Source organism: Amia ocellicauda, chromosome 8, assembly GCF_036373705.1.
Source record: "Amia ocellicauda isolate fAmiCal2 chromosome 8, fAmiCal2.hap1, whole genome shotgun sequence".
NCBI lineage: Eukaryota > Metazoa > Chordata > Actinopteri > Amiiformes > Amiidae > Amia > Amia ocellicauda.
This window is the reverse complement of record NC_089857.1, coordinates 12,089,652-12,115,676: the sequence shown is the minus strand read 5'-3', so window position 1 is coordinate 12,115,676 and position 26,025 is coordinate 12,089,652. Positions and strand designations below refer to the sequence as shown.

At 38.9% G+C, this 26,025-nt stretch overlaps 2 protein-coding genes across 6 annotated transcripts in view; one reads left to right on the top strand and one right to left on the bottom strand.

Moving 5' to 3' along the window:
* The first annotated feature begins 3,004 nt into the window (after positions 1-3,004).
* On the top strand, positions 3,005-4,493 carry pmaip1 (phorbol-12-myristate-13-acetate-induced protein 1). Its single transcript, XM_066711689.1, has 2 exons — positions 3,005-3,068; positions 3,307-4,493. Exons 1-2 carry the CDS (start codon positions 3,005-3,007, stop codon positions 3,429-3,431), a joined length of 189 nt encoding a protein of 62 aa, XP_066567786.1. The 3' UTR covers positions 3,432-4,493.
* Positions 4,494-5,923: 1,430 nt separating this feature from the next.
* Positions 5,924-26,025, bottom strand: part of pdzd2 (PDZ domain containing 2) — a 110,910-nt gene continuing 90,808 nt past the window's right edge. For all 5 annotated transcript variants that reach the window (XM_066712045.1, XM_066712046.1, XM_066712047.1 and 2 more), the window contains 11 exons: positions 23,293-23,380; positions 22,600-22,703; positions 21,772-21,943; positions 20,545-21,392; positions 19,813-19,957; positions 13,709-16,988; positions 12,292-12,409; positions 10,903-11,004; positions 9,181-9,454; positions 8,891-9,025; positions 5,924-7,815 (listed from right to left, as the gene is read on the bottom strand). In XM_066712045.1, the coding sequence (XP_066568142.1) occupies positions 7,649-7,815; positions 8,891-9,025; positions 9,181-9,454; positions 10,903-11,004; positions 12,292-12,409; positions 13,709-16,988; positions 19,813-19,957; positions 20,545-21,392; positions 21,772-21,943; positions 22,600-22,703; positions 23,293-23,380 (5,433 nt within the window). In that variant the 3' untranslated portion in view covers positions 5,924-7,648. The remainder of the gene's footprint in view (positions 7,816-8,890; positions 9,026-9,180; positions 9,455-10,902; positions 11,005-12,291; positions 12,410-13,708; positions 16,989-19,812; positions 19,958-20,544; positions 21,393-21,771; positions 21,944-22,599; positions 22,704-23,292; positions 23,381-26,025) is intronic.

Sequence of the window (26,025 nt, the reverse complement as noted above, 5' to 3'; positions counted from 1 at the left end):
AAGTAACATTTTGTTAAAAAAGTCAAACCAGAATGAAAATGGCCACAGCTTGTTTTTGTGTTTTTGCTGCTGTTCATTTTCTTAAGATCTGGTTGTCCTAGCCTCTGTATTTGTACAGTTAGTCTGTCATTACATAACAAATCATGACCAAGTGTACTAGTTCCTGTTCCAAATGTGATAAGTCAGAGACTTGTTATGACACAGATAAAGTATGGAAAATGATAAAGATAAAAAAGCACAGTGTAGCTTGCAGCTGCTGATTAATCATATTGAAGGTTTTTAATGTACAGTTCACAAAAGAGAAAATACCTGCACACTCACCACAGTATTCATTTATGGTTTAAGGTTTTCAAACAAACGTCAATGTTTCCTTCATAAGATCTTCATCAGGATTAAAAAATAAAAGAAGTGTATCTCATATCACACATGATTGTAATTTTCCATAAATACATTTTGCCAAACATTTCCTTAATGTTATATAGGGCGCACATTAGCATAAAACATTGCCCAGTGAAGTGTCTCAAATATTTTTGTTACACTGAGTGACAAGGACAGAAGTAGAGACATTGACTACTCTACAAGATCTGGAGCCACTGGGTATTAAGTATTATTTAATAACGATTATGTTTGATTGTAATTTTGGGGGGTGCAGTATTCATTTGAACAGCTGGTAAAAAAGTCAGTGTAAATAAATCTCAAATGAAAGAAGGTAAATATACTGATTTACAAGCTCATTTAGAATATCTTGGTCAGTTTTGGTCCTAATACTTAAACACATAGGATATGATTGTCACATGACATGCAGTGAATGTTTTTGCAGTTACATTCAAGAATCTTGTAATCTTGTAACAAAGATATTTTTGGGTGGAGGTATTTAAGATCTCTAAGGAGACTGGGAAAGTCAATCCAAACTATTGATATGCAATGAACACAAGACCAAGACCTGAGCACAATAACAAACTAAAGTACCAATAGATCCGAGACAAAGCACTTCTTTACACACAAAGTTGTTAACATACTGATAAGAATGCAAAAGCAGGTTGTAAATTCTGATTCCCCAGCACTTTTCAACAAACCAGTGTTCTTGGACCAAAGAAAACAAAGTCCTTTAATGATAGGAAAGCTCTCATATGTTCTTATCATCCGGATATATTACCTCTGAAGGCTTCTTCAGCAATCAATGAGCACATATCTGTTACTTTCTCTTGCCTGAACAGGGTGCTATACTAGAACATACTTGCATGCAATTTGATACATATCTGGAAAACAGCAACATCAACATGTTTGTACAATTTGGTTTAAGAAATGTATTCTGAGTATGGTTTATACAGAAATATGACATTCTAAAAAAAGGTAATGCTAAGGATTAAGGAATCTTTACACAGTAAAAAGCACCTTATTTAATATATTTAATTGTGTAATAAAATAATTGAATGTTCTCTGTCTTGTGTAGCTGATACAATGCAACGGTAGTCCTATACAGGGGGTCTATACAGAGTATTAAGAAATTATATAATGTACAGGGAAGGACTTTCTCTTCTATAATAAGTATTCAAGTAATTATGTATCACTGTACTAATGGGGTTATCCACACATGAAAATGATAGGCTTCCTTAGTCAGTAAGCCCTTTTACTATGAGCTGACATTAGCTCAGAGTCACGAGGAATCATTGCGTAAAAGTGTTGTTTACCTGCAGGCTTAAAATAGATCACATATGGAAACTACACAAGGAACTACACACAGAGAGCCACGCCTATGTTTGGGAGCTCTTTGCATATGACAGCTATGACCTCTGACAGCCAGTCCATCTTTTGTAGTAATATCAGAAACCCCTGTGGTGTTCGTTTCTTTATTACAAACGGACTCATCCACTTGTGTCTTCCAGGAAATCAGTTGTGGAAATGAGAATAGGCACCCAAAGTGGTTTACCCCATGCCACAATTTAGTGTCTTATATTGCAATGGGAGTGTTTCAAGGGTTGTTTTCTAATATTTTAAAAGAAAGTCCTCAGAACCCTTCTTGCTCCCTTTGATAGTAGAAAGGGTCCCCTTCTAAAGTACAGTAGTTTTATGTTGGGGAGCAATATGTGAAACTGGGAATAGACACCCAAACTAATAAACTAGTGTCCCCAATGCCACAAGTTTGTGTCTTTGGGTTGTTAGCTTTCCAAAGGGTTGCTTTCCAATATTGAAAAGAAAGTCCCCAGAACCATTTTAGGTCCAATTGATAGGAGAAAGGTGTCCCCATCTAAGGTAAAATAGTGTTATCCTGGGGAACTATTTATTTGAACTGGTATTTCTCACCCAAATTGTTGTCCCCTATGCCACACATTTGTGTCTTACATTGCATTAGGGGTCCTCAGCCTCTACCTCTACAAGGTAGTTTCAAGTAACATACCCCCCTGGCCATAAAACTAGATGAAGAGAAGGTTATCCTGAAGCTGAAAAGACTGTATTGAACTGAAAATTGGCTTGGGCTGTCAGTGTTCCAAGGGCTATTTGTGTTAATACAGCTTATTAGCTTTCTGAGGCATACTTTTCAGTAATTTAAACATCAATAATTTCCTTGTGTATATCTATTCCCAGTTCCACAAAATAAAAATAATAATAATAATCTTCATAATTTGGTGTAGATGATACTAGAAAGGGTTTGATATAGAGTATGGCAAAGTGTTATTATTCTTTTAATGATTTAAAATCACAAATGGGCTTCACGGTCTTAATTGGTATGTTTCACTTTTACGGAACAGGCTAAAGTGCCGTAAACTGTAAAAGGCCTCCCGGTTTAGGTTTCACTAGGTCATCACACAAAAACAGCAAAGCAGGAAGCGCAGCCGCGGCAGAGAATGTACTCTGTGACGTCAAGGGGACTCCCAGAGCCTCGCTGTCACAGCCGCCTATTTAATGCGCTGCCAGGCTAGTTATCAAGCCAGCGTTGGTCCTGGATTTGCTTCTGTAAGAGTTACTACAATAGTAACACCAAAAACGTAAAACATTATACGAGATGAAGCAGGAACTGCGGAAGTCAATTAACAAAAAGAACGAAAGCCCAAAAATGTCAACTAAAGGTAGGTTTTGTATGGAAACACCTAAGATTTCTCATTTTTAAAGATGAACTTATTCTCAATTTCCTGACCAAGCAAATATGGGAAGGAGTTATCTTGTTTGCTAATGATTCTATTTGAATGTGAGTCTTTAAGTTATATTCATTGGTCTGGCACTAATGGAATTTATATAACAGTTGGTTCAGGATTTTTAATATAAACACTGATTACATTATTCCCTTTTTTTAATGTATATTTCCAGATCAAAAGGCCATCATGGAATGCGCTGCGCACCTCAGGAAGATTGGAGACGTTTTCAACTTGAAATACAAGCTGATCGACATCTTGGCAAAGCATAATCATATGACTGTTCTCACCAAGAAGTGAAAGAGAAACGTGTCTGTTCTCGAATGTAAAATACATCCATCCATAAAAATGGGGAAACATAAAAGCCTTCGAAGCATTCAAACCCAGGTAACAATATTGGGAAACTAACCTGGGAGAATATTGTGGGACTTGACCATGTCGGGGAAGCACAGAGGACCCTCTACTGCGGGAGGTCTTCACATGTTGCCATGCAGCGGCTGGCATCAGCAAAGTGCCCATGAACTGAATGGGTGTCCATTCCCTGTGAAGGGGCTTTATCCTGCTGTCCATGTGGTCCTGAGAAGAGGATGAAAGTCCAGGAGCCCGAGATGGGAAAAGGTCGGCTTCTTTCCCTTTCAGTTTCAGGACACAAACGGGACGTGCCTTTAATCCGTTTTTGCTTAATCAGATCAGCAACGATGGACAGGGTTTGGACAGTCAGATTGTCAACACCATTTGCTATTTTAATCTAATTTTATTTAATTGTATTTTAAATGTATGAAATAATTATTTAAATAGATCCCATGCCAGTCTGACCAAGAGAGCAACGCTTTTATTTGCATTAAATCCATTAATAATAATACAGAACAATGCCATACAATATTTTATGTTTTATGTTTTTACACTGTAGGGAAACATTACCTGAAATAGAAACGCACTGTATTTACTTTGTACTGATAAGGGAGCCTTAACTACAGTATGTTTACAAAGTTTTAATGTGGTTTATTAATTTGAAAACTTTCAGAGCTTTCCTGAAAAGTGTTTTCTGCTGTTTTGTAAGTTTATTATTATTATTATTATTATTATTATTATTATTATTATTATTATTATTATTATATAAATTCTTATTTTTTCAAGTAAAGCAGTAAGTGTTGGTTTATATTTCAAAACGTATGTGAACGGATAATAAAGTTGACTGTAGAATTTATTACTAAGCACACACAGGAACAAGAATGTAGTTCTTTTGTACTTTATTTTAAACAGAGTTCAGTCTGTTATTTGATTATTTTCAGTTGCCGAAATGTACTTCTGGTTTGTTTTCTTCTGGATGTAAAATAAATGTCAATCTTTGTCATAACAGTGTTTATTCTTAAGGTGTGGGTTTTCTTTCTTCTTTTTTTATGGTTTCCTCATTCAGGCTTCAGTTCCAAACTCCACCAGGCTTATTAGGACACAAGGACTTTTCACTAGTGCTTAACTATTCTCCTAATTACACAATATTCCTGAAGTAGATCAAACAGATTTCATTAGTGACTGTCTAGAATTAATTTACACAGAGATGTTTAATACTGTGATGTAGTATAAGTTCCCATATACTGTAAATGTTGAATAAATGTGAACATTCATTAATTTATTGATGTCTTCCAGGCTAATCCCTTTTTCAATGGCCATGGGCAGATGACACACTGACTATCGTATATTATAACCAAAACCACAGTGCAGACCTCTGAGTTTCGCATGCCGCACCCTTGTCATTGTGGTATTTAGTTTCTTCACTGTATGATGATTTTTTGGAGCTATTTTGTGTACTGCTAACAGATGCAAATCTATTGAGGTGGGGAAAAAAATCACAATCAAATACAAAAAATGTAAAACCTGGCAAGGATCCTTCTTCAACCCCCACATAAAACTGACACAGCCTTGTGGCCCTGCATCAAATGGCTAATCAAAAGTCAAATGATCAACTCATTTAGCTCTTCATTCAAAAACCTTAATATTTCAATCAAACCACTCCAATGAAATCACTCTGAACAATTGTTGAATTAGACAGCACGCCAACCACTGAATACCAGGTGTGTTGGACATGAGAATTCTTCACTGAGGTTTAATATGAGAGGCAAAGTGCAGTGCTCATCTTTCACCCGACCCACACTGCTCCAAGTGCCATGCTTGTATGCTTCCAAAACAAACAGGCGTTACAAATTTTTGTGTGTGTAAAATTTCAAGGAAACCATCAGCATTTATATACATGAAGCTGTGGAAATGTCAAGCTCAAAAGTAAAGTAAATTACCCAGTGATTTCAGTAGTCAGTTACTTCCCAATACACATGATACATAACTCAACTGTTATCAACTGGAAGCTATCATCAGTGACTAATACTATTCTCTATATCTTGTACGGCAATATGATGCCTCAGAGCACTTCTCAGTTCAGAATTCTTTAAGGTTGACACAACAACCTTGGTTCTCTCAGTGGCAGCTCTAAATTATCACTATATAGATTTATCCCATCCAATGCAATTTAAATGAGATATTCTATGCCAGGCAGCCTATGTTTGAGTCCCATGTAAACCACAGTGGAACTCACTTCAGCCCCCAAATTATTAGCATTTGCCTGGACTGTCTAAACATTCACAAAAGAACACTTATCCCTCATCGCCAACATTGTGGTTTTAATTAATCCCAAGAAAGGATTTATATAGCTTGGGGTTCTACAAATTCTGGGTAGTAACACAGATTACCAATTAAGTAATACTTAAACTCATAATTACTTGAATTCAAAATACCATCTCTTCATTTAAATGTAGCTTTTATTAATTTTATTCTGAAATGTTACAATGCTATCATTATCCCAGGAGCAGCTGTGAAGGGAAATCAACAATCACTTTTTAATTCTGGAGTAAAGATGCAGTCTGCAGAAATTATTTTAAGTAATATATTTCTTAAATTACCCATGTACAGTATATCTTTCAGAGCTCTCATACATCATTAATGATATCTGAAGTAAAAAATTGACTTTGATACAGTTTTTACGTGTTTTATGTTTTATTTTTAAGCAACTTAAAATGCATTTACTTCAAGAAGTAATCGTATGGTCCAATCTAACATTGCTTTTAATTGGTTCTTCATAAAATATGTTTAAGATGAATGTATTCAAATTATTTTCAGGTTTAAGGTCTCATTTTACAGTTAATACCACTTACAATTTTTAAAAAGTCCATAAAAGGTATTTTACAAGATATATATTTTTTAAATATTCATTAATATTTTCCAACAACAAATCAAACTCATTTCACATTACATTTTACAGGCATGGAAAAAATAACACTTGGCAAATAATTTGATTCACTGTGTCAGTGAAGAGACTCACAAATGAGTTGTTTATGTATATTCAGAAATGTCCTACTGCACTGTTCACTGATTCTGTCTCTGATAAGGAAAAGGTTTCAAAATCTATGTGTTTAAACATGTTTTCTTTGAAAAACAGCATACACGTGACTCAATTGTTTCACTGCTATAGTGTGTGGAAATATACTGTGGCCAAAACCAGTATTTTAATTTGAGAGAGGAAATTACAGCATTATTTCATTCCAGTATGTTCAGTACCAATTTTACAGTTTCACTTGTATACAGTTCACATAATTACAATTTATATTTAATTATAGTAACATTTTCTGAAATCAAGAGCTACAGCATTATTATTATTATTATTATTATTATTATTATTATTATTATTATTATATCTCAGGGTCTTGATATTATTTCTCCATTATTTCTTACTTGCATTAGAAATATTTGCTGAGGCCTACATTTTTGTTTTCAGATTTTTTTCTGCTTTTCATAATTTATTTCAAAAACTGCAACCATAAAACCTTTTGTTTTGGTGGGCCAAAACCTGCATTGATAAAATTAAGTTTTACATATGCACAAACATATTTGGGTCTATTTTTCCAATGTGAAAGATGCCATATTTTATGCACTTATTTCAGCAAAACAGATTTGTTCAGTTCTGTGTTACATAAAAGATTTTTAGTTTGGGTTACATGAAAGTATAACCGTAATACATAGTATGATTCAGTTTAGAACATATGGCTTCCTTCTCTAATTGCCAGAGACAGAGTGTTTCAGATTGGTTATGTAATCATAAAAACACTTTGAACTTGGGACTAGCAAAATAGCAAAATTGTGTGTCCTTAAACTACAGATCAGTTTGAATTCATTACAACCTGCTTCGTATACAACAGTGCTCATGTTAGAGACCTTGTGAAAAATAATAAGTGTGAATGTGTGGGTATATACACATACGACCAGCACACACGCACACATCACACTCTCTCTCTTTATATAAATTTATATATATTTACAATACCAAATATGTATTTTTGTAGGTATAAAAGTGAAAACACTAGCTCTTCTCTTATTTACACAATATTTAGGCCAGCCACCTATGTTTTGGCACAAGTGAAACTCAGCTCCATTGCAAACTAGTATATACAGACTAAAAAGAGGCCCTAGTGTCATACAGAACTTTTAGATTTTCTTAAAAGCAACTGAACTGGGCCTTCAGAAACCGACTTGATGATATTCCAAACGTCGTAGTGCATGAGGCCCTGGAGAGATCGCCCGTTGATGGCCAGGAGCTCGTCCCCCACGTCTATGGCTTGTGACAGCTCTGCAGCGCTGCCTAGAGAGACGACAACAGGCAAGACAGAGGTTGTCCACTTCTCTACAGCACACACTACACCAAACTACACTACACTACACACACCCCTGTCTGAGGCCTGCACAAAACTCACCTGCTCAGACTGCACTGACAGATCACAGTCTGCTCCTGCCTCAAGCTTTTTTGACTGTTGCATCGACCTGCACCACTGCCATCCTGCCTCATTACACGCAGATTCAATTTGTTACACACCATTTGCTGTATGTCTGCGGGGTTTATTGCACAGCGGACAGGGTGCATTATGTGAGTGTGGATGTGTTCATGTTTCTGCCTGGTTATTATCATGCATGGTGTTTGTAATTGTAATACTTGGATGAAGGAGACTGACAAATAATTCCAATAACTAGACACAGTTAAAGAACATTTCCCTTTCAGCACAGACGAGACGGTTCATTGTGCCAGGATTAAGGGGTAAGCTTGGGAATTTTATGTAAAGAGTAATTCAGTGAAAGCAGTTTCCCAATATGGGTACATCATCACGCACCACTCAAATAAGCTGAAATGATTTGATAAGGTATTAATAATTGGGATATAATATTAATTCAGGATGAATGTCTTGTTTTCAATGATAATCCTACAATAACCATTTAGAAGGGTAAAGGTTAATAAATGATAATCGTAAATGTTCATGAACACTCAAATCATGGCAATTAACTAGTTTGTTCCGAGGCAGTGCAGTGGCATAAAACAGTCTCTTTACAGACTGCACAATTCATAATATCCAAAATGGTATTTCTTTAACCTTCATTTAATTTCTTTACGTTATTGTCTGGTGAATGTCCCCACCTAGAGGACAAATGTAATACAGATATCTTAAGAGATTAGATAGACCCATGTGTACTTCCTTCATTACAAAATGAGCCCTTTCATAAGTCACAACAGATCCTGGATTCTTCCCTCAGGCCCACACTTTTATTAAATGGGTTTACAAAATGGTGGGTGTATGTTAGGAGCACAGTCATTCTAATGAGCGCTGCTCAGGGGATTTCACTGGCAGAGACAGTCCCCTTGAATCATAACTGTGTTGGATCAGTACCTTTGAATATCCGTTTGATAACAAGAGGCCGGTCTCCATAGATTGAAGCCCTCCCCCCGTCAAGGCTGAACCCCAGGCCTGCAGAGGTTTTCTGCAGTTCCACACTCACCGCACCTTCCACACTCATGTGCGGACCTGTAACACAAAACACGTGTCACGCACTAGTGTAGAGTTTCTGGGGATTAATTCACTTGCAATAGTGACATGACGGTAGTAAAGTACATTTTCAGTAGCAAGTTAATACATTAATCATGTCAACTGTAAAGTTCCCCAAGGACTGGTTTCCCCACCTGTTCCTGTCTCTATGGCAACGTCTCGTGTAGATAGTGAGCGTCTTCCTGTAGCAGCAGTTGTTGGTTCCTGTCTGGGGGACATAATATCAGTGTCTTTTCCTCTCTTGATGATGACCAGGGTTTGCCTGGGCAGCCGGGCCTGATGAAGCACAGCCAGAGCTTCTCCATGGGAGGTTCCAGCCAGGGAAGTCCCATTAAGGGCAATAATGTTATCCCCTCGATGAATGGTACCTTCCAGACCTGCTGCTCCTCTAGAGAACACACGGTGGACCTGTTTGCAAAACACAAGAAACACAAACGACAAAAAAAGTGAATTTGGTCAAAACTTAAAGGCAGGTTTATTTTGTATATTTTGTATGACATTTACCCAATTAGGCCTTCCCCACTTTCATGTGACATCCTCGCTATAGACGATACAAAAACCATGAAGAAGTAATGAGCTAGCTGCCTCATTTTACCCAATGCACGTGATTGGCCCAATGCCTTCTATTTATCTGTGATACACAGTAATATTGCTGATATTTTAACTTTCACTGCAGTCTGCATCATCACTGTATAGGATTTGTATAAGGAGCATAAAGAAGTGTGGCTTGTGAATGCTGTCTCTCATCTATTGGTGTAGACAGAAGAGCTCATTTGGAACAACACCGGCACAGATTTATTTTGCACACACTAACTGTGAACAGCGCCTGCCAGCTTGATTGCAGTTCCAGTTTCCAGCTTGGAGTGGAGCCAAAGAACACAGTTGGAAATTGATCAATAAATAGACTGTAAAGCATTCTAATTACTTTGATTTAATTCCAGGAAGGTGAAAACCTGTATCGACTTAATGAACATACTTTGTGTTATTAGCATTGCTTGAAAACAGGCTAATTAAATATCTGGGGGTGGGGAGTTTCCTTCATAAGCAAGAATGGTCAACTCCTGTGTTGGTTTTCGTTTCCTGTCCAGTTCTGTGGAGTTCTTATCAACTTCTTGTACAGTAGTTATCTGGCACCTGTGTATTTCAAACACAGTGTTTCAAATGCATTCTGGTGGACACAGCTGACTAAGAACATAACATTTACTGAAACCGTTTATTATCATATGCTTATTAAACCAACCCCATCAACATAACAATCCTGACTGTCAAATAATGGTTAGGGTATTTAATTGACATATTTGTATGTGATGATTTGGATGTTTAAGAATAATCATTAAAAAAACATGAATCTGAATAAATATGATTATTATTTAGGTGATAGGTTCATTCATTTTAATCTCTATATGAAGTAAAGATTTATTTGTTGAAGTAGATATGTAAATTGATGTAATAAGGCAAACATATTTAACTTAAAATATATTTTGGCACACCAATCTTTGTTTAACTGAACAGGAACTTATTTAATTTAAATAAATGTGAGGTTTATTCATTTAATTTATTTTCTCATGAGTGACTTCAGTGAATTCAGTGGCACACCACCAATGTGCCACAGGACACCGGTTGGGAAACACTATACTTCAGGGTACAGAATTGGACAAAAAAGTCTGTTTGAAGATCACATTGCCCCGCCGGATCTGCAAAACCTGGCACATACAAGTGTTGATTCTTGGACTGTGCTAATGTCTGCTGAGTACCTGGCAAGACCACCGTATTTAAACAGGAAACCCTTTAGCACCAGACTCAGGCACTGGCACACACCCTTGTCCTCATGCCAAACACGCAAGCCAGTTACTCACCCTTATTGACTTCTGCTCCAAATCAACTCCTCCAGCAATACTGAATCCTACACCAGAGCCTTCTTCTTTAGTCAAGACCACAAAGTAAATATCACCGTTATCCTGCAGAGCCAAAACAGGAAAGATGGAAAAGAGAGAAATGTAGAATAACATATGTAATATACCGATAATAAAGGCAAGTGGTCCCAGAACTTTTTAAAGGCACTATTTTAAAGTTTTTTTATGTGTGTTTTATTTGGCTAAGAATAATGATACTAATATGTTTTTTCCCAAAACTACAAAAATCTGAGAACAGCTACGATTCCAAAACCCTTGGTTTATGTCTCTCCAAGTTTCCAAAGGGTTTCAAGTTAATACTCCCCACCCCCTAGTTAAGATTTTTAATTTGCATGTTAGCTGTTCTTCCACTTGTTCTTCAGAATTTGGTGGTTTATTAAAATATTTATAATTAAATATAGTATATGTAGACAGTAAAATCATTATTACTGCAGGTAGTTACACAGTTTGGCTGATACTGTTTTATAAATGGCTTAGACATGGGATTACAATTCGGTCAGATGCGTTTTGTTCCAGTACATGACGTCTAGAGAGAAGTGATTTTGGTTTGAAACTCCTGAAGGTTGCCATGATGTTCCTCCGCCCTCTGAATCTCTATGAGAAATAGGGACTTGATGGAGAAAATCGCTTGGATCACTTATTCATACTGAATCAAGGCGAAGGCATATTATTTTAGGCACAGTTCCTCATCCAAGTGACTGTCTTAATTCTCCAGTTCTGCAAATTTTATAACTGCTTTCCTTTCTCAACACAAAAAGAAGAAGGCAGTTGCAGTTAAGAAAATTCACTGAAGCATTAATTTGTTTCAGTCACGTCACGTGGTGAGGAGAACACACTCCTAATAAAATAAATAAATAAAGGTTTGCCCTGTTTTCAGCTTGTTTTGGGGGGCTCAAGAAAGCACTAGTAAAAATCCAGATGTCTTGATTCTCTTGTCACACATTTGACAACGGCACTGTAAAAAGCTCAAGACACAGCTTAGACAGCCTGGATGTTTTGTGATGATTCCAACAAAGCTGATTTATGTTAATGTCATTAAATACATGGAAGAACACTATCGAATACCATATTTCTCCTTGTTAGTGTTTTCCCACATGCTCGGAACTGAGACAGCACACTGACACAAGCTGACCATTGATTTGGTAGAATTGTGATCAGTTTATTTCAGCCTTTTGGGCCAATGTTATTACCAAAAAGCAGAAAAAAATGTAAAAGTGAAAGACCCTGCTGAAGACCAGTATGCAATTGTTAAACTGAATTGCAAAGCCACACAAATGTTTCTGCATCAGCCACTACAAGTGGTTTCTCTGCTTTGGGTGGCCTTCACTTTACCTCTGCCAGAGTCTTGGCTTCCTGAATCAGAGTCGACACATCTGCTGTATCACTCAAGCAGTTCAGGATACTCTGCATCTTGTTTTGATCCAGGGTGGAGAGGGACAACTCAGTTAGACTAGAGGGGGGGAAATAATGCTTGTTTTTACAAAGATTGTCATAAGTAAGTAAGGAAATTCACACATGAATACATACTTTTTTGTATGTATTTACCATACAGATATTTGTGCTAAATGCAATTCACCCTAAACAGGGTCATAAATACATAAAATTATTGGGGATAGGTTTCATAATCAGGAAAATGAACATAAAAATGAGTTAAATACAATATAAATACTATATAAATCAGAAGATTTGTTTGATAAACAATATGCTATAATGAATCTGTGCATCCATTTATTGAATGAGTATTGTGATTTATGTATTACCTTGTGCCATCAATATCATACCACTCATTATGTTTGTGTTTTTGTGGGAAGGCATATGGTCCCCACTGCTGAAGTTTCAGGTCTGATGTTGTGTTTTTTTATGTAAATTACAGCTAAATTCCCACACTTCTCTGTTTCCCAAAGAAGACGATCTTCTAAGTTGATGTCTGGTTCGATTCAGACTCTTTGCACAATCATAAATGGATGCAACTAAATATAAAAATTTCTCTGACACTTACACAAAAGCTTTGTCTGCAGAAAGTCTCATGACTCTAACTTGGCAAACACGAGCAATTATTTTTAATAACATGTTTCTGAGACATTTATTAAAAAAAAATTCTGTGGCTTTGATCTGCTAAATTGTTAAGTGTTCCCAGATTTCATCAAGATTTATTTCTAACTGCATGCCATTTTATGACAGATGCTGGAATTCACAATGCACACATTTAAGAGAATCGGAACATGTGTACTTCCGTACGTACTGCATTTTCGGTACTGGGTGTGCAAATTCCAAAATCAACCCCACGCAAAATTATTAAAACAATTTTAATAAATACCACTGTACTCTTTTTTATGTTCCAGACCACAATGTATAAACATGATTAAATAATGGATATCAGTTAAAGTTTTAGTAGACAGTGTTTCCTTTCAGTGGATTCTCATGAGCCAAAACAAAAGTTCTCTCCAAATCTGTTTGGGGTCATTGGAAAGTCATACCTTGAGAGGATTACTTTTTAATGCATGGTAGACAAACAGGTTATCTTACATTATGAAAATAGTTGCTATCAAAATTATTCATTAAGATTGAGTTGAGACCTGTGCCAAGCATTACCTTGTTACCTTGCATTACCTCATAGAAATCAAAACGAATAAGTGCATTTTGTTTGAAACCTGAATTGCTTTTCAAAAACACATGGTGTAGGAGAGATGAATCCCTAGTATTTAAGAAGCCGTTAAGATTAGAAATTAGAACCCCCTGTCCCACTCACCTCATTGACCAGCTCTTGCCTAAAGATGGTGTCTCATGGGCTTTGTCCAAAGGTGACTCCTCATCAGAGTGAGAGCCTGTGGTCCCCACACCGCTTCTCAAACCAGACGTTGAGCTTCTGTTGAATCTCATGAGGTCAGACCCATTGGAGGCTGCTGTGTGCAAACTGTTGAAACTCTCCGCTGGGGTCTCTAGGGATCTTCTAGGGGTGACTTCAAGCTCTGTTTTGAAAGTGACATGGCCCGATTCACTGGAGAAGTCCTCGGTGCAAAGTTTGTCAAGATCAGGCATGCTCAGTGCTCTAAGTTCTCTCAGCCTGGAGCGAGACAAGCCAGAGTGGCCCCTGGGGTTTCGCTGTCTGGCTATGGGAGGTGTTTGAGCTGTGCAGTCATGTCCACTCCCTGATTCAACTTCCGCTGGTTTATCTTCTGGGTACGATTCTATGATATTCTTGCTAGGCTGTGCCTCAAAGCTTAACAGAGCCATACTGGATGGAGATTTCCTCATATGCACAGAGGCTGCTGGGCCTTCGCTCAGACTGTCAGCACAAGAGCTTAAACTCCTTCGTAAGAAACGGCAGCCATCCACCAAGTGGACACTTGCAGACGGTATGTACCCTGAAGACCTCCTACTCAGCGGAGGTTTGGAAGAGACTGCATAGGACTGGATGTCAATTGTTCTAATGACCGGCTTGTCAAAACTGGCCAGATTCTCGAAAGACTTGATCCGCTGCCTGACAGAAAAGGAGTTGTGGTCTGGAGGCCAGCTGTTTTCAATGGAGTAACTCCGTCTTTCTGGCTTCATGACTTCCATTTTGGATCTACTGGGCTTGACTTGTTCATCAATGTCCATTTTTACAGAGCTCTTAAAAACATAATCTGGCTGTCTGTCACTCATACAGGAATGATTGACTCCCGAACCCTGTTCTGTTGTGTCTAGAACTTTATCTTCTGAGATGGAACCAATTTGATCTATATTAAACTGAGGACTTGAAGACTTTTCCTGGCTCATTAGAGTACTGAGTGTGGACTCGTCATGTTCTACACTACTGCAAAAGTCCTTATGGTCTTCAGGATTGGTCATGGCGTGTTTATGGGGCAAACCTGTTGCATTTAATTGTGTAAACGCTTGGGATGAGGTGTCATGAATGTGAGGATCTACAGCTTGTGCAGGAGTCTCTCTGCGCCCTAAAACAGGTGTGGACGTTAACGATGATGGCAAAGAAGAGGAAGAGAGTCGTACTTCAATAAAACTCCTTTGGGTTGTCATGGTTTCAGGCTGCTCTTTGGGTTTGGAGGCTGTGGGAGAGAGGTAATTTTCCTGTGCTATGTTTGCTTCTTCCATTCCTTGCACAGGGGTGGATTCATTGTTCTGATCCCCTGGGGATTCAGTATTTAAATCACTCCCTTTAGGCTTGGAACAAGGATGATACTTAGTCATGGGCATACCAGGATCAGTCAGTTTCTTATCTTGCCTCTGTTCACATGGTTTTGACAATTCAGTGATGTTTGTCTCCAGCTGTTTGCTTGTTTTTAAACTGCATGTTAATGAAACTCTCTTGGGTTGTAGTTTTGGCGACTGCAAGGGGGATGATGAGGGTTTTCTCTGCACAGTACTTTCAGCCTTTGATGGCTTTGTACTAGAGGGATCCGGTCCCTTGGTTCTACTCTTAATAGACAGGCCCTTCAGCTTAGGTGCTGTGCTCGTTTTCTGCCATTTATCTTGGAGTTTGCTTCGACTGCTTGACTGCAGCAAACTGGCGCTTTCACAATTTATCTTCATCCCTGAGGTTTTGGGAAATTGACTAGCAGAGTTACTGAGTATTTTTGAACAATCTGGTTTTGATTCAAGAGAAGGTACTGCTTTAGTTTTCTCTCTGTCTTTCAACATCGTAGCTGGCGATATCTTCCCCCAGGATGAGTTATTGTTAAGAACTGAACTTTTAGTCTCAGCCACCGCTACATGAGGTAAGAGATGCAGATTACAAGACATATCTGCAGAAGGATTTATTTGAAGCTTAGACATCACATCTTGAGTTATTGGGAGTATGTGGGAGTTTTCCTGCATGACTGCAGAATGTCCAGAATCTCCTTGACCTGAAAGAGCCTGATGTGCTCTGAGAGGTTCCACTGCTACATTAGAAGAGCTGACCGCATTGTGGCCATTCATCCCGTTGCTCTGAATGGACGCAATGTTCTCAGATGGCTGACAAACCATTGCTTCATCTATTGGGAAGGCACCCGTGGACTTCAAATGATCGCATGGCAAAGATGGCTGCGCAGAGGAAAGCAACAGGTTGACCTTTTGTTCGCCTCTGGTGGCGTCGTCTGTGAATGAAGGTGTGTGGTGAAGCTGCAAAGATTCAGGCTGAACACTTATTTCTTTTCCTGCACAACATGGGAAGGCTGGGTTTGAACAGGATCTCTTTTGCAGTGTAATGGGAAGTTCTTCTTGTTTCAGTTCAAAAGAAGGGGTTTTCTTTGTTATGCCAAGGCTGTAAGCATTCTCACAGTGAGTTGATAAAGTGCAAGTGGCTTCAACTCCATGTGCCTCTGACGGGCTCTGAGAGGCAGGGTGATATGACTCATTGTAACAAATCTCAACTTGCTCCTCATCAGAGTCCGTTATCTGAAGATCTCCCAACTGGCTGTGATCATGCCTGTGAGGCTTTTCCACACTGGGAAGATTTTCAGCAGCTGAATCTGTTTCAGAGTCGCTATCTTCTACTGTACAGTACATTGATTTAGGAGTCACAGTATGTATATCCTCGCTTGGACAATTTGGGTTAGCATTCTCTTCGCCACTCATATTACTGAAGTTCCTGGAATAGCTATTTAAAAAGGTTTTGGTGACCGTGAAGTGTCTATTTTTATTCCCAGGATCCAAAACCGAAAAATCCAAGGCATTTGGCTGCAGTTGAGGATCTCCGTTTTCTGGAATTTTACTACCATCTAATATTCTGGAAGTAGCAGCATCATCAAATACATCTGGCATTGCCCTTGGATGATCTTCCTTTGCAGTGACTTCCTCTGCTGAGCCTAGTTCTGTTATAAAATCATCAATATTGGTGACAGGCATGTCATTCTTGTGGTTTGCGTTACCAGATTCTTTTAAATTGGTCGGAGATTCCAAAAAAACATGCCCAGGTTGAACATTTTCTGGACTGACAGACTCCTTCTCAGAAACATCAGTGCTCCCATCAGACATCAATGTCTTTGTGGAATCCAAATTAGAATTTCCATCAGCACTTGACGACATTATGCTGGATAGTCGATCTACAGCTATAAGAGAGGGAGATAAGCCAAAATCCAGTTACTGGAAGTATTCCAAACAAAACAGTAATGGACAAATCATTCACCTAAAGGATTATCTATGACATCTGCAGGAATACTAAGGATGCTTAGCTATACAATACTTCAGTCGACACTGAATCTCTCAGCTCTCTTCAGGTACTGTTGGAAATGGAGCCAATCTATAGTATTAAGATACTTTGATACAAAAAGTAGAAAACCCTTCAAAAGATAAGAAGAGGGAAGCTTATTAGCAAAGTATGATAATATGTAGTTAAACGTTAACTATTAATGTTAACCCTTAATTATTATTGATCAAAATAACCAAACCAGACAATAGGATGTGAGCAGTCTGAAGAATGACCCTTTTTTATCATGTATTGCTGTTGGGCTGGTATCCTGCTCTCCTGTCTGTTAAACAGCAGATGGTTAAAAAAATATTTTGCAAATAGGAAGTTCCCCAAAAGTTACAATAAGACTTAAGATCAAGGATTCCTGTAAAGGAAGCTGCTGTCCTTTTAGTGGAAAATAGCTATAGCATCACATCCAGAAAATCCCACTTGTATCTATGATGAGTCACATAATGAAACGTAAAAACCCATCCCTAAAAATCGTTTTTCATTCAGCCACACTGCTTGTTGCAAGGTCACCACATGTATAGGTACTGTGAAGTCACAGTGTTCCCTCTGAAAAATCACAAGGGCTCAGCAGAAATCTACAGGGCACTCAAAGTCCATTACACCCTCCTAAGTAAATAAATAAATAAGACTATCAACAAGCACAACACGTGATATGACATATCTCTCCCCACTGTCCCAAATTTTTGTAGACAGCCTCCATAATACATATGGACTCACCAAAATACTTCTCTATACTAAGAAAAACAGATAAACAAAAAATATAAATAAATATAGGTATAGTTTCCCATTCCTGCAGGTATTGGTGCTGCAAGTTCTCTTTCCTTTGAGCTCTGGGGTTATCAACAAGTTACAGTCATGACTCGGGCACAGGCTTCCCTGAGATCATCACTGAAAAGCTAAATATCAGGTTTCCAGAGTTCATGCTCTGTCATAAAACATCATGTCATGTTAATACAGTGATTGAGAGATCAGAAACAAAAATAACCCTCCCATACATTGCTGTCACAACCGAACAAATGTACTTATTCCATCTAGACAAAACACGCAGATACTATCAGTCCCGCCTCCTTTCGCCTGAGGACTTATCACACTCAAACAATGACACACAAATCATACAGGTTTACAATGCTCTTTGGACAGGCATACACAGGGGAAACCAGCAGGAAAAATAACACATAATGGAACAAAAATCTACTACAGTGTTGTCACCACACATCATAAAAACTGAACCACCTGCAACAAGAAACTGGATATCTCCAACTTCAAAGTCACAAAAAAGGGCAAAGTCTTTGAGGAAGCAAAGTGCTATTAAGCACATATCACGGAACTCTGGAATGTCAGTTTGTGGGCTCTGGGAAAATCTGTGCATACAAAGAACCTGTGTGAAAAAATGTGCCATTACCCTACCTAACAAATCTGCACGACCCCACTTTACAATCAAATCATTACTGCCTGTACCCTAAAGGCAAATCGTGAAGGAGGCAAGAACAATGTCTTAATGATTGAATCCGGGTCCCCAAAACACCACGAAGGCAGTTTGCCCCAATGAATACATAACGACCAAGACAATAGACAAAGCTAAACATTTTGCTAACCCCAGAGATCAGGAAAAAAAAATCTGCTCACAGCAAATTATACCTTCAGAAATATGGTTTATAAAGCATCATGCACAGATTTCAGTAACTATGAGTAATACAATATCTAGAAAAAATAAAACAATAAATTAAACAATAAATAAATATTCACCATTGAAATAAAGCCAGCTGCTTGCAGTGCCCTTTGCGGAGGGGAAGGGTACTGCCAGCATGGAAAAGCCTGTTGTACTCCTACTTCTCAATGCAGCATTGGGAAAAGACAGACCCACCTCTTTATTTCAATCAATGTATGTTTGAAAAAAATAAATCAAATACGTTTCATATTGATTTGGTAAAAAATAAACTAAAAACATAAATAAATATACAGGTTTACAATTAAACTTTTTGAAACTACAACTATAGTAAAATTAAAATCACTGTATACATTTTACTCGCAAAACTACTTGACTAATGTAGATAAGGCAAGAGAACCTAGCCATCAAAATAAAACATACAAATATTGATGATGTAGTTCTGATGTGATGCCCTTGCCATTTATTGGAGCACTACAGACTCTTTAGAGAAGTATGTTTTGTGCAACGATCTTTTATTGCCTGGGAGAAACTGTGGACTTCATGTATGCTGGTTTTAAGAGAAGCAAGCCACACTCTTAAGATACATGTTCTCTCCATTTATAGTCAATTTCCTTTTTTTTTTTTCACCATTTGATTCTAAAAATATTCTCATTGTACAATATAAATAGACAACCTACAGAAGCTACAGACGTACCCGGTCTCCACAGATCAACATGTCAATGCTATTTTTATATGTGCTGAAAAACAATACAGATTTGAAAAAAAAAAAAAACTTAAATCCATCCGAAAAAGAAAAAAATATCTTCTCTTGAGACTTAAGGTGAGCTTTCATCTGTCGTTGAACAGTTAAGAATAGATCACCAGCACTGAAAATCCACTATATATAAAAATATGTAAAAAATAAAATATAAAAATAAAAAAGAAGGAAAGCCTGACCACAACAACAAGTTTCCAGTGAACCATCGGAACAATAAGCCAAATTTAAAAGATTCCTGTTTGAACTTACCTGAAACTGGCTTTTTCACTTCTAATGTAAGAGTGACAGGTAGGCTATGCATGAGATTACAAACATCTTGATACGATGAGTTGGCGATTACGGTGTTCCCAATGGAAACTATCTCGTCTCCAACGCTCAGTTTGCCCATAGATTCCTGAAAGAGAGAGTATAAAAAAAAAAAAAAGATTAACAATCTTGTAATGCAATCTCAAATGGATACTAACACTGAGAATGCAAAACATGCTGACCTATGTACTGAGGAGGGGCTCCGGACTTTGGACAGACTTGTGTGGTGAGAAAGGGCAAACAGTTTAAGAGCTTGTTTGACAGACTTTGTATAGCACTAGTCTAACACTACTCTACCTCTGTGTGTAAGTGTGCAATGAAAAGGGATCAACATTTAACAAGTCATAAAAACATGACTCTGGAAGTATAGAGCTGGTATTTTAGCAACATGATGATGATCATAAATCAGAATGTGTCTGGTATATAAAATAAACACATATGAATATTTTCTTTCCTATGTTCAAATCCTACCAGTAAATGGCAAAAAGCATTACGAGGACCAAAACAAAGGCACACATGAAGTGACAGACTTGACTGCATTAATCATTCATTATTCAATACATTTTTCATAAAAATTCAAAAGCCGTCTTACATAACAGTGCAACGGCTCCTGAGGCAACACGCTGAATTGAACATGTTTTATTTTTTGTGTGGAGTGAATATAATATGGCCTACTCTTTCTGCTGCGCCTCCTGCCCGTAAGCCCGTTATCAGCACTGTCAGAGGCGAGGATTTGATCTCCAGATCCAGCCCAAAGGACTCTGTCTCTTTTCTCTGCAGGACGAATGATTCTGTAGTGTAACCCCCCGCTGGGTCGCTGCTGGTCTTGGTGTGAGGCGGGGGTCTGCCCGCAGGTCGGCCGCCCGGTGGGGAGTGGTGCTCCTCACTCTTGGACCGGTGAGGCAGGTTGGGGCACTCGATGCTCATCATGCTCTTGACCCGAGTCACTGCCTTGTGCTCAAGCTTGGGGGAGCGTTTGGACTCCAGCTGGCCCTCACGGTGAGGCTCTTTCTTCACCCCGAGGTTGCTGCCTGCGCCGCCGACACTGCTGCCCTCGTACTCGAATGAACCGATGGGCTTGAAGGGAGACTCGGCCCCCGGGGAATCCTCAGACTCCAGAGAGCTGCCGTAGAGCGGGGTGGGCGCCTCGCTGCTGAAGGTCCTGTGCAGCTCGCCGCTATCCTGGCTCTCGTCATCCACCTCCACCGAGGAGGTGGCGATCAGGATCCCTGAATCGTCTTCGGGTCCCAGCCCGCCCTCGGCCCTGCCCCGCCGCGCCCTTCTGAACAAGGCCGCGGCTCCTGTTGTCTCCTCCGCCTCAGGCAGCCCATCGTCCTCGTCACTGACCTCGCCGTCGTAGCAGATGACACGCCGCTGCCTGAGCAAGGGGCTGCGCACGGACTTGGGGCTGCCCCCTATGCTGGCCTGCCGGGCTGCCTCCACATGCTTATTGACGGGGGCTGAGCCTCTCTGTAGAGCTTCGCAGCCGGGATCAGTGCTGCCATTCAGCGGCTCCTTGAATGCTGCAAGAAAAAAAGTTCAGAAGAGTATACATAGAGGCCAGCTTTGTTCTCCTGGTTTGAGCATGGAGATACTAATACCAGAGTTTTACATTCAAGTCTATTTGACCAGTACATTGAGTCAAGGCCACTGATCTGTATTCGGTGGTGGAACTTCAGTGATTGGGGAGAGAGGGATAGTTATACAATATACATAACTTTAACAGTTCAGATAAGGTCATTTTGTAATATGTAACATTACGTATATATATATTATGTATATATCTTTAAATATTAAAGCGTTAAGAGTGGAAAAGGCTGATGCAGTGCATTTATGGGTTATCTGTCTCATCGAGAAAGAAAAACAAAACACATTCCGAGCTCTGGAAGACAAAACAAGTACCTGGGTTATGGGGTGGGGCTACACTGTCGTCCAATGAGGTGTTGCAGCTCTTGTGGCGGAGCAGTTCCTCATCACTGGAGCCCGTAACCATGGTCTCAGAGAGAGAGGTCTGGCTGGGGACATCATGTGAGAAGTACTGAGAGAGCTCTGCCTCAGAGCTCACTGACCCTTGCTGCACACGGTGAACGGACAGAAAATGCTAACTTAATCACAGCTTTAAAAAAATAGAACTGTCCCTTCAAAAACAAGTTAAAGATTCAGCAGAGGATTTTAAGTATTTAAAGGGTTTACATATTAAGGGTTAACATCAATCATTACCGTTTACTTTCAGAGCAGTATTACATACAAGTACCAAGTTTAGAAATTAGGAAAACACCACAAATTTGTATTTAACTTAACTTTGTTTGCAAACTTAAAAAGTTCATTGAGCGTTGATGGAGTACATGCTTTTATTCAAATTTTAAGTTCACAAGCAAGGCTGAGTAAAAGCTTCTGCATATAAAGTACAATTCAGAAGCTAGATAGCACTAATTAATATGCAACAGGAGTGCAATTAGCACAGTACTGTGCATTCTGACTAAAATGATGTAAGAACAATATGAAAGAACATGAGAAGTCATGACTTAGGCAGTTACATACAATACATTATTGCTTTATTAATTACTACTTTCAATGTATTCACTTTAGATCATTTCTAATATGATTTGTTTTACCTTGCAACACTGTATACATAGAAAACTGTCTTTACTGTCTTTAGTGCTTGCTAAGCTTGGAGAAAGGCATAACTGTTTTGAAATGCTCCTAAACTCAAGAGATGCTCCTATTTACCCGGCTTGCTGGCTCAAGGAAGCGCTTCATTGTCCAGCTCAGGGAAGTGGAGCCATCACCCTGCTTAGGCTTTACAGTAGGAGAGGGACTCTTGGATGGCAGTCCTGAGTAGAAACACATACAGCATCAGTTCAGTGTCAAACTTCACTGCAAAGTCAACTCTCAACATTTACAAAAAACAAAACAAAGAAGAAACAACAACCTTAAAACTACGCTTACAAAACTAAGGCTTGAACCAAGTACATGGTGCAAACGCATTTCATAATCTGTTTGGTTTACGCATACTTCCACACTGACGGTCTGAGATGCGAGATTGGGGGCAGATCCTGCTGGAAAGTGGACGATTTCAAGAAATGTGTTATTACAGTACTGGTAGGACAATAAGTATCACATAGGCGCATATACACATGCACACACACTATATATATATACACATTCACTTCCGTATAAGCAATACCTCCCTAAGTTGTCCTTTTATGGGAATGTTTTTATCTAGAATAATAGCATTAAACCTTCCAGGCTGCTAGTTCCTTGTAGAAAATATGCATGCACAATTTGAGGTCCAGAGCAGTGATCCTTTATCATAAGGACAAGATGACTTTAAAGGGATGCAGATGCTCAGGAGCTCAGGACTACAGTCTGGAAATCTTTGGCTGTGATGTTAATAAGAAACAACTGGTCGACTTAGCATACCAAGCATATGTGAAGAATGGCCGTCTTTGCTCAGGTTCTCCCTATGCGTGGTGCGTGAGATCACCTCGTCCATCTCTTGTTCTGAGACCTGGGGGGAACAAATAGGATTGAAACTGAATTAAGTTCCAAAACACTTATATCATATCGCCCACCCCCCAAAAAAACTGATAGTATACAAAAGTTAAAGATGTAGTGGCTATATGATGCTCAGTTCCAATGCCATGGGACGCATTGCAGTGGACGACCAGGAGAGTGGGTATACAGTTCACAATGTGTTTGACCACCAGGTGGCGCTAAGTATCTTCAATGGCATCTTTGGAGGTAAACAGTGACACAGGGGTAGTTGCCCTCCTGCACAAAACTATGCAAACAATCTTATATTTAAAGAAAAACAGCAATATATCACATCTGTCTGTCTGTTTCATATAAGGACACAAATAATTCACACTCTCTAGCATAAGGTATTGACTTGTTTCCCACTGTATGATACAGGCAGTGTGGAGTGATTTTTTCCTTCATAGCTAGCACTAAATACATACTAAATATATTATTTAAGCACCTGGGTACATGCATACGGATGTGTCCACCTCTGGACAACATCCAATGGTATCAAAGTTTACAATGTTATAATGTCTTAAATATGTATGAGATGCAGGGGGTCACTGTACATTAAACCCTATGAAAAGGCTTCTTTGTTCCTTATAGGATATACTTTTTTTTTTTTTCATGGTAGGTACAGCAAATACTTGACTTCCTTTCAGAACTGTGAGAGGAATTGGATTTCATTGAGGAAATATCAAACCACATGAATGAGCACAAAGCGAAACCAATGTAAATTGTCAATAAATATAAACATACATTTTTTTTTACAAAAGAAAGGAAACAAACTATAAAATTAGATGGTAATTTGGTCAGTACTGTTTTAAACAAATTACAATATGAACAAGTAAGATGCAAACTGCAAAAGAAACGGTAAAAAAAAAAAAACACGCAAGTTGTTTTTTACTTGATTTATGACAACTGTCAAAATTCTGTGAGGAAGAGGTTTATGACTCCCAGGATCATATAGGCATATGTAAAGTGGCATATTATGAAGAGCAACAAGCATAACTATGTTTTCAACAACATTAAAAAATATGTTCATTAAAAAACAATAAAAATAGATTCAGAAGTCACTAGACCCTACCCATTCTCAGCATTTGCAGAAACAAAATACTGTGTTTTGATGACATTTCTCATAACTAGGCAGTTGGGAAGTAAAGAAAAACATGAAGATGTGAACTGGAACTCAAAAGAAATGTAACTAGTCAGACAGCTCCAGTATGGCCACATTCATTCTGACCGTGAATTAAAAATGTTATGTGTATATATACACTCACCTAAAGGATTTTTAGGAACACCATACTAATACTGTGTTTGACCCCCTTTCGCCTTCAGAACTGCCTTAATTCTACGTGGCATTGATTCAACAAGGTGCTGAAAGCATTCTTTAGAAATGTTGGCCCATATTGATAGGATAGCATCTTGCAGTTGATGGAGATTTGTGGGATGCACATCCAGGGCACGAAGCTCCCGTTCCACCACATCCCAAAGATGCTCTATTGGGTTGAGATCTGGTGACTGTGGGGGCCAGTTTAGTACAGTGAACTCATTGTCATGTTCAAGGAACCAATTTGAAATTATTCGACCTTTGTGACATGGTGCATTATCCTGCTGGAAGTCGCCATCAGAGGATGGGTACATGGTGGTCATAAAGGGATGGACATGGTCAGAAACAATGCTCAGGTAGGCAGTGGCATTTAAACGATGCCCAATTGGCACTAAGGGGCCTAAAGTGTGCCAAGAAAACATCCCCCACACCATTACACCACCACCACCAGCCTGCACAGTGGTAACAAGGCATGATGGATCCATGTTCTCATTCTGTTTACGCCAAATTCTGACTCTACCATCTGAATGTCTCAACAGAAATCGAGACTCATCAGACCAGGCAACATTTTTCCAGTCTTCAACTGTCCAATTTTGGTGAGCTTGTGCAAATTGTAGCCTCTTTTTCCTATTTCTAGTGGAGATGAGTGGTACCCGGTGGGGTCTTCTGCTGTTGTAGCCCATCCGCCTCAAGGTTGTAGGTGTTGTGGCTTCACAAATGCTTTGCTGCATACCTCGGTCGTAACGAGTGGTTATTTCAGTCAAAGTTGCTCTTCTATCAGCTTGAATCAGTCGGCCCATTCTCCTCTGACCTCTAGCATCAACAAGGCATTTTCGCCCACAGGACTGCCGCATACTGGATGTTTTTCCCTTTTCACACCATTCTTTGTAAACCCTAGAAATGGTTGTGCGTGAAAATCCCAGTAACTGAGCAGATTGTGAAATACTCAGACCGGCCCGTCTGGCACCAACAACCATGCCACGCTCAAAATTGCTTAAATCACCTTTCTTTGCCATTCAGACATTCAGTTTGGAGTTCAGGAGATTGTCTTGACCAGGACCACACCCCTAAATGCATTGAAGCAACTGCCATGTGATTGGTTGGTTAGATAATTGCATTAATGAGAAATTGAACAGGTGTTCCTAATAATCCTTTAGGTGAGTGTATATATATATATATATATATATATATATATATATATATATTTTAACTCTGACCTACCTGTGATTAGCACAGTACAAACCTGTACCCTATCGTGGTTTAATTAATTGTCAGAAGCCACTTTCTAAAACTTCTAAATGCGA

Excerpts from the sequence above, each read along its gene's own strand:
- pmaip1 (XM_066711689.1), top strand. The coding sequence starts at position 3,005 with ATGAAGCAGGAACTGCGGAAGTCAATTAACAAAAAGAACGAAAGCCCA. Across the intron at positions 3,069-3,306 it reads CCCAAAAATGTCAACTAAAG|ATCAAAAGGCCATCATGGAA; the intron begins GTAGGTTTTGTA and ends GTATATTTCCAG.